The following is a 14,861-nucleotide window of genomic DNA, read 5'->3' as shown; positions in this document are numbered from 1 at the left end:
CTCTAAAATGTTTATCATGAACTTGTATAACTTTGATAAAAGTGAGAATTAAAACAAATAGGAGTTTCACGAGTATAGAATTTACAACGTATTTGAATTAAACAATTTAAAGCCAGTAATGACTATATCCACTCTTACCTGAATGGCATAGGCAGCTGAATCTTGAGCTCGGCTATTATCAGCATATGCAAGGTAAGCTCTTGTTAGTTCCATCAATAATCCATAGGCAAAGCTTGAATCTTCTACTCCAGTCTCAATTAGAAAAAAAAAAAAAAAGAAAATTCCAGGGTAACTGCTATAAATTTTCTTAGGTGTACTTCTTCTTCCATGGTGAATTTAACTTAACTGCCTAAGTGAATTTAACTTAGACAAAGGAAAAGACAGGTTCAAACTAAGTTTGGTATTAAGACTACAATATAATCTGTAGCTACAAAGCCAAAATGTAAAGCTTTTTAGGCTATTTCTAAGGTGTACAAAAAATTATTCAACTTTTGCATATCTCTGACAATTTGCATTGTTGGTTTTTTAACCCTTAAAAAGCAAAATGTAGGCCAGGCGCAGTGGCTCACACCTGTAATCCCAGCACTTTGGGAGGCCAAGGAGGACGGATCATGAGGCCAGGAGTGCAAGATCAGACTGGCCAATATGGTGAAACGCCATCTCTACTAAAAATACAAAAATTAGCCAGGCGTGGTGGTGCGTGCTTGTGATCCCAGCTACTCAGGAGGCTGAGGCAGGACAATCACTTGAATCCAGGAGGCGGAGTTTGAAATAAGCCGAGATCTTGCCACTGTACTCCAGCCTGGCTAACAGAGCGAGACTCTGTCTCAAAAAAAAAAAAAAAAAAAAGCAAAATGTATACATGGCAACTCCTACATTGCATTCTGTAGAGCCCAAGAGTCATTTGAGAAAGAGAAAACTCTAAGAAATAATTTTAATATACTCATATATTATAACTCTTGGAGATATATTCTTAGAGATTCACAATGCACATAGATACATAAAAAGTCACTTTAAAAAAAAAAGTCACATTTAATTTTGTTCTATATGGATTTCCCAAACTCATTTGACTACAAAACATTATTATTGTTAAAAAAAAGTCACATTTAATTTTGTTCTATATGGATTTCCCAAACTCATTTGACTACAAAACATTATTATTGTTAAAAAAAAGTCACATTTAAATTTTATTCTATATGGATTTCCCAAACTCATTTGGATCACATTATTATTGTAATATCCTGGAAACTAGTTTTCCATGGAAACACTAACAATAATACAGCACAAATAACATTTAGGCTTTTAAGTATTGTCATTATTATATTTGGAAGCTTTATTTATAAGAATATAACACCCTGGATGGGGTTCAAACTTTATTGCTTTTGGCTAAAGGTTTCTGCAATAGTATTAAGAAACAAACTCAGAGGTTAACTAATTGTCTGGTTCTAGGTGAAGCTGTCATTAAGAATACCCTGAATAGTTCTTGTAAATGGAATATATAAACCTCAATAGGACAGAGAACTCTTTTGTCATTCCAAATTTCCACTACTTACCACAAACGTAAAATCTTTTCCCTGAGTTTCAGTTGTTGAGAAATCTAATCGACCTGGGTCTATCGCCCCCAATTCCCCTAAACATTCCCCACAGAGCAACCGAGCTTGAGAGTTTGCATCTTGGCAACCTTTCAAAAGCACTGTCACCAACTGTGAGATAATAGGTTCTACTGTTTCACTGTCTGTTGCATACTTTATCAGTTTTTCCTAAAATAAAAGTAGAAAGAAAATTTATATGTAATTTCTACAAATTAGTATGCTTTCCTGAGCTAGGAAGCTTAAAAATATTAAGGAATATCTAACATAAATATTGACAAAATTAAATTTCTGTATCTGCAATCTTTCCAGCTAGTTTTTGATGAGTCCGCATAACATAGCTCACAATATGTCCTGTACAATTAGAATCATTAAATGTCTGAAAGTCTTTAATCATTAATCCATTAAACAAGCAGTTACTATGCATTCTATCAGTATACAAAAAAATCAGTAAAACAAATCTTAACAAGTTCACAGTCTAAAAGGAAAACAGACAAATAACTAAAATATCATATGATATGTACGATAACAAATATATTTATACAGCAAAGAAGCAATGAATAAGAAAAAAAACAGTAACTTTTAAAAGCAGTGGACAGATATTTCAGTAGATAAGTGAAGGAGGAACAACTATTAGTTAAAACAAGAAGTTTGAAAAGTGTATAAAAACTAGTAAAGAAGGAAAAAAGATATAAAAAAGGGTCTGTGAAGATGGAAAAAAAGAGGTAGGAAGAAAGAGGTAGCCTAATGATAAATATGTTAATTCAAATAGTCTTTTTTCAGCTATCTCTTCAGGATGCTGTAATGAATAAAATGTTAAGAAGAAACTATTCACAAGACAGTGAAGATTTAGATATTGTACTTGTGTGATCACTTTAAAATTACTTCATTTATATTATATTCTTTCTAGCAAAAGTAAAGTGCATAGGAGCATCTCAAACTCCACGTTAGAACTGTAATGAGTAATACAAATTAGAGTAATACGTTTCAAAAGAAAAACAAAAAGACATTTAATCTTATGCAGAATCTTCAATAGATGATTTCTTAAATAACATTACAGATTAATTCAGCTGTAAAGACCGCCCCCCCCCACACCCACACCCGCCACACACACACACCCTGGTGATCAGTTAAAAGTAAAACTCAGATAAGAAGTGTTACTTTTTATCATACACTAAATGTCCACATGTACTTGGGTCTATTTCTAGACCTCCTATTCTTTCCCACTGGTCTGGTTATTCATATACTAGTTACCTCTTTGTTATAATTGTAGTGGCTACAAAGTATATTAATGTTTGGTTGGGATACTATATTCTCATAACCTTTTTTTCCAGGGGGAGTTTACTAGCTATTTTTACATGTTTTATTTTTCCATATCAACATTACTATAAACCTCCTACAGTTAAAACAACAACAACAACAACAACAACTTTGGCAACATATTCATTGGGGTTGCATTATATTAATTAACCTAAGGAGAATTGAAATCGTTATAACGTCAACCTATCCAATAAGGGATTGATCTAGCTTAGATATCTGTCCCCTCCAAATCTCATATTGAAATGTGATCCCCAGTGTTGGAAATGAGACCTGGTGGCAGGTGTTTGGGTCACAAGGGTGGATCCCTCCTGAATGGCTTGGTGCCATCCCTGTGGTAATAAGTGAGTTCTTTCTCTATTAGTTCAGGTGTCAGCTGGACTCCATTAGTTCAAGTGAGAACTGGTTATTTGAGAGCATGGCACTCTTCCCATCGCTCTCTTGCTCCCTCTCTCACCATGTGATATACCAACTCCCCTTCCCCTTCTGCTACGAGTAAAGGCTCAGGCTTGCTGAAACTATCATCAGAAGCAGATGTTGGCACCATGCTTCTTGTAAAGGTTGCAGAACCATAAGCCAAATAAACCTCTTCTTTTTAATAAATTACCCAGCCTCAGGGTAATTTACTATAATTCCTTTATAGCAAAGCAAATAGACTAAAACAGTGATGGTTTCCATTTAGTCAAATCTATTACCCTCTTGTGTCTTTCAGAAGCATTTAAAAATTTTCCTCTTGTTGGTTTATGCATTTCTTGTTAAGTTTATTCTCAACTATATTGTTTTCCTGTTGCTATTGTAAATGGGGTATTCCAGAAAATTTTCTACCTGGTTACTGCTTGTCATATGAAAATTATTAATTTTTACGTTAATTTTATATCCCCTACTTCACTGAATTCATCTGTGGTCGAGTTAGTTTTATCAGTAATTCTGTATAATTTCCGAAGTATATTAGCATAAGAAATGGAGACAGTTTTACATCTTTTCCAATTCTTATGTCTCTGATAAGCATATCATCTGTAAATAAAGATAGTTTTACATCTTTTCCAACTCTTATCTCTCTGATTGCTTTTTTCCCCTAAATTCCTTAGCCAATACCTCCAAGTGAATGTTAAATAGTGCAGGTAATAGGAAACCTTGCTTTCAGTGGGAATGTTTCTTGTTTCCCATTAAGTATGTGTATATATGTATGTACGTATGGGTACGTACCCATACGTACATATATAAACATGCATACATATACATACACATATATTATAAATTAAGATAATATTCATCAATTTCTGTTTTCTTTAGTGTTTTCATTCGAAGTAGGTGATGAAATATGTCAGTCTATTCAGCATCTATGGAAATAACAGCATGCTTTTCTCTTTAGATCTATTAATATAGTGAATTATATTCATGGATTGCTAAGTATTAACTATCTTTGCAATACTGGAATAAAATGCAACTGGTCATGGGGTATTGTGGGTTTGGTTTTTTTTGTTTTGTTTTGTTTTTTTGAGACAGGGTCTTGCTCTGTTGCCCTGGCTGGAATGTAGTGGCATGATCTTGGCTCACTGCAGCCTCAAACTCCCCAGGCCAAGGTGATCCTCCCACCTCATCCTCCAAGTAGCTTGGACATTAGGCATGTGCCACCACACCTGGCTAATTTTTGTATTTTTTGTAGAGATGGGGTCTTGCTATATTGCTCAGGCTGGTCTCGAACCCTTGGGCTCAAGCAATCCATGTGCCTTGGCCTTCCAAAGTGTTGGGATTACAGGCATGAGCCACTACACCCAGCGTGGGGTATTTTCTTAATGTGAAATTGATTTGTTTGATAATATTTCATTTATAATTTTTTGCACTGATATTAATATGATAATCTTTAATTTTTTGTTTCATGCTATCTTTTTTGGGTCCACTGAACACTATTATATATTGCTGCTTTTTTAAAAGTGGAAGTTTTCTTTCATCTCCTATACTCCAGGACAATTTAAATACCACTGAGACTATTTAGTTTGTGAAAATTTGATTAAAAAATCCCCTCATCTGGGCCTGGTGCTTTCCTATGGATGAAGTTCTTTTATAATATTCTCTATTTCTCCTACAGAAACTAATCTTTTAAGCTTTCTATTTTATCTAGAGTCCATTTTGATACACTATATATTCCAGGAAAAGTACACGTTTACAAATTTATTTGTGTAAAAGGGTACAAAGTAGTCTCTTGTGATTTTTAAATATCTTCTATGTTTCAACAGTTTATTATTTACATATTTGACATTTACCAGTTTTGCTAGTTTTTTCAAAGACCTAGAATTTTTACTCATTAATTAATTTTACTGCTTTCTGTTCTCTACATTTCTTTTATTTTTATTATTTTCTTCCTGTACTATCTTTTCTTAAATAGTTTTAATGAAGTATTTGTTTCACATACTATAAAATTCACTCTTTTAAGGTATACAAATGAATGATCTTTAGTATATTCACAAGTTTTAGCATATTGAAGTATATCACAAGTGCAACCATCACTTCTGTTTAATTTCAGAACATTTTTACCATCTCAAAAGGAATCTGTACCCATCAGCAATCACTCCCCATTTCCCCCAAACCTCCTAACCCTAGGCGACCAGTAATCTACTTTCTATCTCTATGGATTTGTTTATTCAGGAATACCAAAGATTGCCAGCAAACCACCAAAAGCTCTCAAAAGGAATCAACCCTGCCAATACCTTCATTTCAAACTTCTAGGCCATGGGAACTGTGAGACAACAAACTTGTTTATGTTGTTTAAAGTCATTCGGTTTGTAGTACTTTGTTATAGCAGCCCTAGTAAACTAACACAAAGAGCCAACTAATACAATAATCAATTTGAATATGAAAGTTCTATCTGCTCTTTAGAATAAAGTATGCGTCTATTATCAAGGTGTAATGTCTGACATATATTCACAATAGCTACTTTACTGATTATGTTATTTAGATCTTCCATGTATTTATCTACTAACTTATTTTATACTGAGAACAGCATGGTAGTCTCCTCTTATTGAGTTTCTATATATATCTTCTTAAGCTTCTTATTTTGGCTTTATCAAGGTGGCTGGTGTATTATTTGGAGCATATTAATAACTAGTAAATCTTCCTTATGAATTATGGCTTCAGGCATTAAAAAGTATCCATTTTGGTCATATTTAATGCTTTTCGGCTTCAGTTCTATTTTGTTTGGAATTCCTGCTTTCATTTATACTTTCCACTTAGCTGGATAATTTTGCTTATCCCTTTATTTTTGGCCTTTCTGAACCACTTTATTTTAGGTATGTATCCTACATGTGGCAGAGAGTTTTTTCTTGCTTTGTAAGCCAATTTGTAAATTTTTTTCTTTTAAGGTTGTTCACACTCACTAATGCGACTGAGATGCTTGGCCACAATTCTGTCAGATTTTTTATTATAATACAGTGAATTTAATTATAATATAGTATACTATAATTAGTGCTTTCTTCCCTCTATTCTGTTTTGTGTTTAAGAAATCATTTATTTGGGGCCAGACGCGGTGGCTCATGCCTGTAGTCCCAGCACTTTGGGAGGCCAAGGCGGGTGGATAACAAGGTCAGGAGCTTTGACCATCCTGGCTAACATGGTGAAACTCCATTCTCTACTAAAAAACATTTTTAAAAAATCAGCCAGGCGTGGTGGCGGGCACCTGTAGTCCCAGCTACTTGGGAAGCTGAGGCAGGAGAATGGCGTGAACCCAGGAGGCGGAGCTTGCAGTGAGCCGAGATTGTGCCACTGCACTCTAGCCTGGGCGACAGAGCGAGACTCTGTCTCAAAAAACAAACAAACAAACAAAAACATATATTTCATTTATTTGGGTAAGGAGGAAAGTTTATATTTTTGTTCTGGAATTATCACATATATATATATATATTTTTTTTTTTTAAAGAGTCTCGCTCTGTCACCTAGGCTGGAGTGCAGTGGTGCAATCTTGGCTCACTGCAACCTCTGCCTCCCGGGTTCAAGTGATTCTCCTGCCTCAGCCTCCTGAGCAGCTGGGATTACAGGTGTGCCACCATGCCTGGCTAATTTTTGTATTTTTAGTAGAGACAGGGTTTCACCATGTTGGTCAGGCTGGTCTCGAACTCCTGACCTCGTGATCTGCCTGCCTCGGCCTCCCAACGTGCTGCGATTACCAGTGCTACCGCTCCCAGCCTATCCAATATATCAATACCTTTTATTATGTCTACAGTCCCTTTTTTCCTTATTTGACTTTCTGTAACTAGTTTGCCAGTATAGAATGGTATATTTTGACTCCCAGTTATTGCTTATGCAACAATTACTGAGTTTATCTTACTTACTCCTTACTCTCCCCCTTCTCTCATTTAAAAAAATTTCATTATTTCTACTTTACTAGAATATAACATTTACACATAATTATCCCACTCTTGCCCCATTGTTGTTTTAGTCTTAATATATTTTGTTAAATACATAAACAGTAACCATCAGACTTTTGCCAAAGTCTCCCCAGTTCTCTCTTGACTTAATGAAGCTCATCCTCTAATACATCTCTTAGGAAGGGATCACTTGTGAAAACCATATTACTTCAATTCTTGTAGGTTGAAAACCATGTTCTTATCCATGATACTCTAAAGACAGCTTGACTTTTTCTTGACTCATACTTTATGACATTTTTTTAAAATGTTGCTATTTTCTAGGCCCACTCTGTACATTCCTACAGAGAATTCTGATACCAACCTACTTTTTTTGTCCTTGCAAGTAATTTTTTGAAAAAATTTCTTTTGCCAGGAAGGTTTGAAGATTTTTTATTATTAAAGTCTAGGATACATCTCAGAGTTAATTATCCTAGGTCAATTTTCTCCAGGATACAAGTCTTTTCAATATATAGATAAGGTCTTTTTTTCTAGAAAGCTTTCTTGGATTATAATTTTAAATATTAATTCTGTTCTCTTGTTTTGGTTTTATTCTTCAGAGACACTAATTATTTGCACGTGAAATCTTTGCCAATCTTCCATTTCAACTACTTTTTCTTTTTACTCCTTTATCTTTTTTACTCCTTTTTAAACCTTTTTCTAATTTTTGTTGTTGTTTATACCTTTATTCAATGCCCCTTGCTAAATGTTTAGTCAAATACATTCTACCCTGTAGTTCTTGTAATTTAATCTTCATTTCAATTTCTTTCCTAAGTTCAATCACCCTTGTTTCATCTTGGTTTTTGTTTATTTCTCTTGTTTTTTAATTTTTTCATTCAACTTTTTTTATATCTGAAAATGCTTAAAATATTCAATTCAAATTATAGTGCTAAGTTCAATTTTCCTCCATGTTGTGGTTGGTTTTGAGGAGGAACTGTCATCAACTCACAGACTTTATTTTCATTTTCTATTTTTGTCTTACAGGAATCTTGCATATATACATTTTTTTTCTACACATATTGTGCAATTTCTAAACTGGAAAACCCTCCATAATAGCTATATGCAGTAACAGTAAGCATTCTGCAGTGGCTTCAGGATTTCTCTTTCATAAATATCCATGTCAGCATAGTGAAGTGCAGTTTTCTTCATGAATAGCTTTTTTTTTCTTCTTTTTCTGGTAGCAGGGGGAGGATTTGGTTCATCTCTGATTTTGTACATTTCTTTTACTACTGCAGGACCCTTAAAATTCTCCCTCTTACTTTCTTCTTTCTGTTTATGACTAAGTCTCTGAACAGTGCGTTTCCCCTCCTCTTCTTTTACTACTCCCCAGAAACTAATTTTCAGAGACTACAAACCTTGGGCATACTTTCAAGTATCTTCCCTGTAGCCAGCAGTCTGATATACCACATCCTGGACTTATTTTCAGTAATGTTGCACTTAAGAGTATGACTGTCTCTTTCTGTTGGTGATTTTCTCTTTGCTCCATCAATTCTTAGTTCCTATTCTTCATTTTCTTCTTCTTTTATACAGTCTTATCAGAATGTACCTGCTCTCAGCACCATACAAGGTTAAGATATGAGCTCCACAAATATCTCTGCTAGTTACAAGTAATTTGAAGTTCATAATATTCTGTCTCATAGTTCATAATATTCTGTCTCATAGTTCTCTTGTAAATTATGTGTTCAATTTTCCTCCACGTTTCCTTCAGGTTTCAATTGCTCTCCTTGATACTCTTTATGATGTTTCAGGGGCTACAGAGAAATTCAGATTTAGGCATCCACCATTATCCTAGACAACCTGAAAGTCTCTAGCAGCTTTATTTTCAATAGGCTCCTCTCTTATGTGTAATCGTTAGTAAATGTCATTTTATTAGAATTCTGCATTGCCATAAGTTTATTTTAGCTTCTTACAAAGTTATCTTTTTGGGATTTTATCAAACGGACTCCTTAAACCTGACTAGTATAAGTCTTCAGAAATGAATTATATGGTTTCTTAATTTAATCTCTAGACTGACTTTTCTATATAGAAATCATTTTCTGCCATCCACTGAGCTTAGAAATCTTCTATTCCTTCAAAAATATATATTCCTCCTTAAAAATAAGTAGAAAGTTTCATCTCTTCAATGTCAATGACTGTCTGGGACTACCCATCAGTACAGGGCTTTTGAAGAGTCATTCCATAAAAATAGTTAAGTATCTAATGCTACATCAGCCATCATTTTACTAACTTTCACACCACCACCTCTTAGAGTTTGCTTTGTGGCTACATTATACCCAATCATTTGTTTAGCCACTCCTACCACAACTTTAAGTGTATTTTTAAATTAAAAACCTCCTTTCAATCCACTCTTAAAGTATCTTTTCCTCTCCCTGTGGCTACAATTTTAAATTCTAAAACAGGATCTTTTGCATCTGTTGTCTCATGGACTCTAAGAGTACTGACTACAAAGACTCTGGCCTCTAATCCTCTTATCTTATGCCAGTTTCATGCTCTGGTGGTATTCCTATAGGTTCAACCAACTTGTAGAGTTGCACTGTCCAATACAATAGCTACTATCCACAAGTGGCTATTTAAATTTAGATTAGGCCAGGTAGAGTGGCTCACACCTGTAATACCAGTACTTTGGGAGGCCTAGGCAAGAGGATTGTGTGAGGCCAGGAGTTCAAGACCAGCCTGGGCAACATAGCAAGACCCCATCTCTTAAAAAAAAAAATTAGGTGAGCATGGTGGCACACACCTGTAATCTTAGCTACTCAGGAGGCTGAAGTGGAAGAATTGCTTGAGCCCAGGAGTTTGAGGCTGCAGGGAGCTATCACCACACCCCTGTACTGGAGAGACCCTGCCTCTAAATATAAATAAATAAATTTAAATTAGCAAAATTAAATAGAATTAAAAATTCTGTTCCTCAGAACATAATGTTTGAGCATATATTTCAAGTGCTCGAGAGCGCCGCATATGGCTAGTGGCTACTGCTGAAGAGTACAGATATAGAATATTTTCATCCTCACAGAAAGGTCCTTTGGACAGTAGTATTCGAAATCTTAATTCAATTGTCTTCAACTTTAATGTTATCTTCTTGCCACCGTTGGGAAAGAACCCATTTCCTTCTCTCTTTATTCCCAGGTGTTTTGGGCCAGTATCACTGGAGTATGGTTAGAAGACTTGTGCTTCTGGATCTTTATTCTTTTCTTACCTCCCCATGGATCCTCCAATCTTCCTTGCCTTTAGTTTTTTCTTACCAGCCTGCCATAAATGTATCCAGGTATAGATGCTAAATTACATTAAATCCTGACTTTTAAAAAATCCCATAATAATATATGGCTATTATATCTTAATCAGACTACTCAAGACTTCTGCAAGTACACTTCTCTTCCTATTCTGTCTAGGTAATCTATTAGCATCCAGGCTTTACATTGAAGGAATCCTGTAAGGGAGTTGCCAGATATGATTTATCTTTTGTGATCCACGAGGCGAAGTGGGGCAGCTGCAGCTTTCCTTAAGACTGTAAGAAATCTCCTTGAATTCTCAGATTTAGTTATTTATATCTAGGAAGTGATGATCGAGGTGAAGTTTCCTTACATTAGACCATGACTGTGCCATCTGCTTGGAAATAACCTAAACTAGAAAACCTCTATGCAAAGAGGAGAAAACCTTTGTGATTCATAAATCTCTGTGTTAAATTAAAAGACTAAACATCCTTTGAGTTACCTGAAAACCAGGTAAAGGTATGGGGCTAGGGGCGAGCAAAGAGTAGTTTCATTGTAGTTTAGAGCAGGAATAGAGGCTGTAACATTGATAATGAACATCTATAGTCAGGAAGGCATAATACTTAACCTAGAGGAGATTCAAGGCTCCTCCCCTCTGTTGGGATTGTCTCCACACTGGCTGCTACCCACACTGGTTATACAAACTCACTACCCCAGAAACACGTGCTCATTACCATCACGTATATCTTCTGTCCTAAGTAAGTGTTTACTTCTATTAATGGAAGGAAATATAACCCTTCCATTATAGAATGGTAATCCCAAAATTCATGAGGGTCTTAGGTTCTCACATCTTACCATATGCGTTCTAGATATGCAAAAATGAGTAATTCAGTTAAATTCTTTCCAATTTATTCATATACAGTGATCTCGTATTTTAAATACCAGTTCTCACTATCATCAAGTTTAGGGATAATCTACATTATGTTGCCAAAGAAAAGTATAAAGTTTACTCGCCCCTTGAAAAAGTAAACTTAAAGATTTAGCTTCATTAAAACTAACATTAATTCAGTCAAAATGTACAATAGTAAAACTGCTGACATTTCATATGACATATATCCATAGGAAATATGTGAGAAGACTTACATAAACTGCTGCTGTATTATATAATTATACACACCTTTACTTAGGAAGATGCAGTAACCTAAAATATAACCATCAAAACATGATCCTTCAAAAACAACAAAAAACTGTATAACCCTGGGATTCAAGCTCAAAGGGCATCTCATGGATTCCTAATTCTCAGTCAGATATGATAATTCAGGTAAAATAAAAATTTCTTCTTTCACTAAATCACAAACAAAAATGTCATTCTGTCATCTTTTCTTTAAGCCTCCAATCTTTCTTTGTTATACATTTTTAATTATATCATCTTAGCATACCTGATTTTTATACAAGGTTTCCTTCAAGCTTGTAAGAGCATGAATACGAACATCGACATTTTCATGCTGAATGGCCTTCATAGAGAGCTGAAGAGTTGTTTGAAGATCCGTGCTCTCAGAGGTCTCCTATATACAAAGCACAGAGAGATAGACCTTATTAATCGACTATTTTAACAACCATTTCCAAAGGCCTGAATTCCCTATATAGTTACCATTAAACTATACCAAACCAATTTTTTAAAGTAATAAAATTTCCATTCCTTCCTTTATATAGCATAAGTCATTTTTAGTAATTCTAAGGGAAAGGGATTTCATTGTAAAATTTTTAGACGTGGAGAAAAATTTTATCCCAACTAAGAATTTACTTATCTAAAATAAGTACTTCTTGACAGGAAGTATAAGTTTCTCTTAATTTACAGAGGGTTACATAATAGCTTTGAACCAGGTCTACGGATTATATAAGTAATTCACTTCCTTTCACTACCCAAGGTGACACCCAAGGTCAGATATTCCACTTTCTACCCAGAAGTGCTATGAAATCACCACTAACATCTTCATAATTTTAGAGAGCTAAGATTTAAGATGCTGGAATTATACATTATTCCCCTTCTAAATCTCAGGAATCATTCACATCTGACATTTCTATGTCATGGTTTGTAGCACAACAAAACTAGAATCGTCCCACAGCTTTCCTTTCTTCTCTTAGGGCATGCCGCTGTGGTAGCTCTTCTTTTTGGGACAATAAGGACACTTTGGTCTAGGTAGTAAAGGCATAAGAAGTGTATTTTTTGCTCTCTGTTCTATCTAATGCTGTTACATCTTTAATCTAAATGCTAAAACTTCCTTCCAAAAGTCATGGATTCATGGTAGCATTATCTACTTACCAGGAATTAGACATTAGAATAGGACTATATTACCCCTAGATATGATCCTAAAGGATCTTTATTCAATGTATTGGAATTTGGGAACAATTCTGTATTAATGATCTCCTAAACCACAAATTAAAAATTAAATACCTTTCTGTATTCCTGGAGAATGGCTTTTATCTTTTTTAATTCTGGATGATCAGGTAAAAAATATATTTCATGAAGAAAATCTTGCACAGCATCCCTAATAGTCGGAATAAAAAGAATTATTTGCCAAGAATATGAATACTAAAAAAATGTAAAGCAAAAGTTGAAACTAAGGCCAATTTAATTCATAATTAAAAGTGCTAGTTGATTACTGAGCTGCAAAGTATTTTCTAATTATGTCTAAGACGCTCAGCTAAATTATTAGTGGAAAATGACCAAAACTATGAAAATCACTCTATAATAGTGCTAAAATCAACCATGCTTCTCAGCATACAAACCCATATATACAGTCCCTTCCTCTTCAAGCTGGGCTGAGTGTGCGACCTGCTTTAGCAAATAGACGGTGCAGAAGATATGCTGTGCCAGTTTGGGACCTAGGTATTAAAAATGCCTGCAAGTTTCGCCATAAAAAAGGATGAGTTCATGTCCTTTGTAGGGACATGGATGAAGCTGGAAACCATCTTCCTGAGCAAACTATCGCAAGGACAGAAAACCAAACACCACACAGGTGTTCTCACTCATAGGTGGGAATTGAACAATGAGAACACTTGGACACAGGGTGAGGAACATCACACACGGGGGCCTCTTGTGGGGCGGGGGTGGGGGGAGGGATAGCATTAGGAGATATACCTAATGTAAATGACGAGTTAATGGGTGTAGCACACCAACATGGCACATGTATACATATGTAACAAACCTGCATGTTGTGCACATGTACCCTAGAACTTAAAAAAAAAAAAAAAATGCCCGCAAGTTTCCATTTGTGTGTTCTGGAGAGCCCTGAGTCACTATGTCAGAAGTGTGGCCACCAACATGGACAGACCACAGTACAGAGAGAGAGACTCTGAGACTACACAGAATGAGAGAGAGGCCCAGCCCAGTCCACCTGCCAGCTGAATGTGGCCACACCAGGGACCACTTGTAAGACCAGTAGAACTGACCAGCTTAGCACAGTCCAGATTGCAAAATTATGAGCAAATAAAAATGCTCATTGTTTTAAGATACTAGGTTTGGGAGTGATTTGGAGTGTAGCAATAGATAGCCAAAGACTACCCCAATACACAAATTATCATGAAGAATTATAAAAATATATATATATAAGTAATCCTTATCAGGGCTATAATTTTTAATTTCCTTCTAATATAATAAATGCTCTAATATTTCTGGGTCCAAATATAAGTGTTTCTAAATTCTAGTCTTCGTTAACTCATGCAATAAATATATATTAAATAACTACTATGTGCTATTACATGCTAAGCCCTCTGCTAGTCACTGGGGATGGAACAATAAACAAAGCCAAAGTAGTGCCTTCATTCAGCAAGCTTAAGGTCTTCTATCTTGCAGTGTCATGATCATAACTCACTGCAGCCTCAAACTTCTGGGCTCAAGAAATCTTCCTGCCTCAGCCTGCAGTAGCTAGGATTACATGCTTTTTTTTTTTTTTTTTTTGACAGAGTCTGGCTCCGTTGCCCAGGCTGGAGTGCAGTAGCGTGATCTTGGTCACTGCAAGCTCCGCCTCCCGGATTCACACCATTCTCCTACCTCAGCCTCCAAAGCAGCTGGGACTACAGGTGCCTGCCACCACACGCGGCTAATTTCTTGTATTTTTAGTAGAGACAGGGTTTCACCATGTTAGCCAGGATGATCTCGATCTCCTGACCTCGTGATCCGCCTGCCTCAGCCTCCCGAAGGGTCTTTTTTTTTTTTTTATGTTTCTGTATTTTTTGTAGACGTGGGGTTCTCACTATGTTGCCCAGGCTCCTGGCCTCAAGCAATCCTCCTGCCTTGTCTTCCCAAAGTGTTGATATTGTTGGCATGAGCCACCATGCCTGGTTGGGAT

General features: G+C 35.6%; 1 protein-coding gene across 4 annotated transcripts in view; it reads right to left on the bottom strand.

The window, feature by feature from the left end:
- Positions 1–14,861, bottom strand: part of ATR (ATR serine/threonine kinase) — a 124,331-nt gene that overhangs the window by 67,098 nt on the left and 42,372 nt on the right. For all 4 annotated transcript variants that reach the window (XR_004182267.1, XM_031663710.1, XM_031663712.1 and 1 more), the window contains exons 20-23: positions 12,965–13,058; positions 11,949–12,074; positions 1,554–1,760; positions 139–252 (exon numbers count right to left, since the gene is read on the bottom strand). Coding sequence is in view for 3 of the 4 variants with exons in the window: in XM_031663710.1 (XP_031519570.1) it covers positions 139–252; positions 1,554–1,760; positions 11,949–12,074; positions 12,965–13,058 (541 nt within the window). In the remaining variant the exon portion in view is untranslated. The remainder of the gene's footprint in view (positions 1–138; positions 253–1,553; positions 1,761–11,948; positions 12,075–12,964; positions 13,059–14,861) is intronic.

Source organism: Papio anubis, chromosome 2, assembly GCF_008728515.1.
Source record: "Papio anubis isolate 15944 chromosome 2, Panubis1.0, whole genome shotgun sequence".
NCBI classification, from domain to species: domain Eukaryota; kingdom Metazoa; phylum Chordata; class Mammalia; order Primates; family Cercopithecidae; genus Papio; species Papio anubis.
This window is presented reverse-complemented; position numbering and strand designations above follow the sequence as displayed.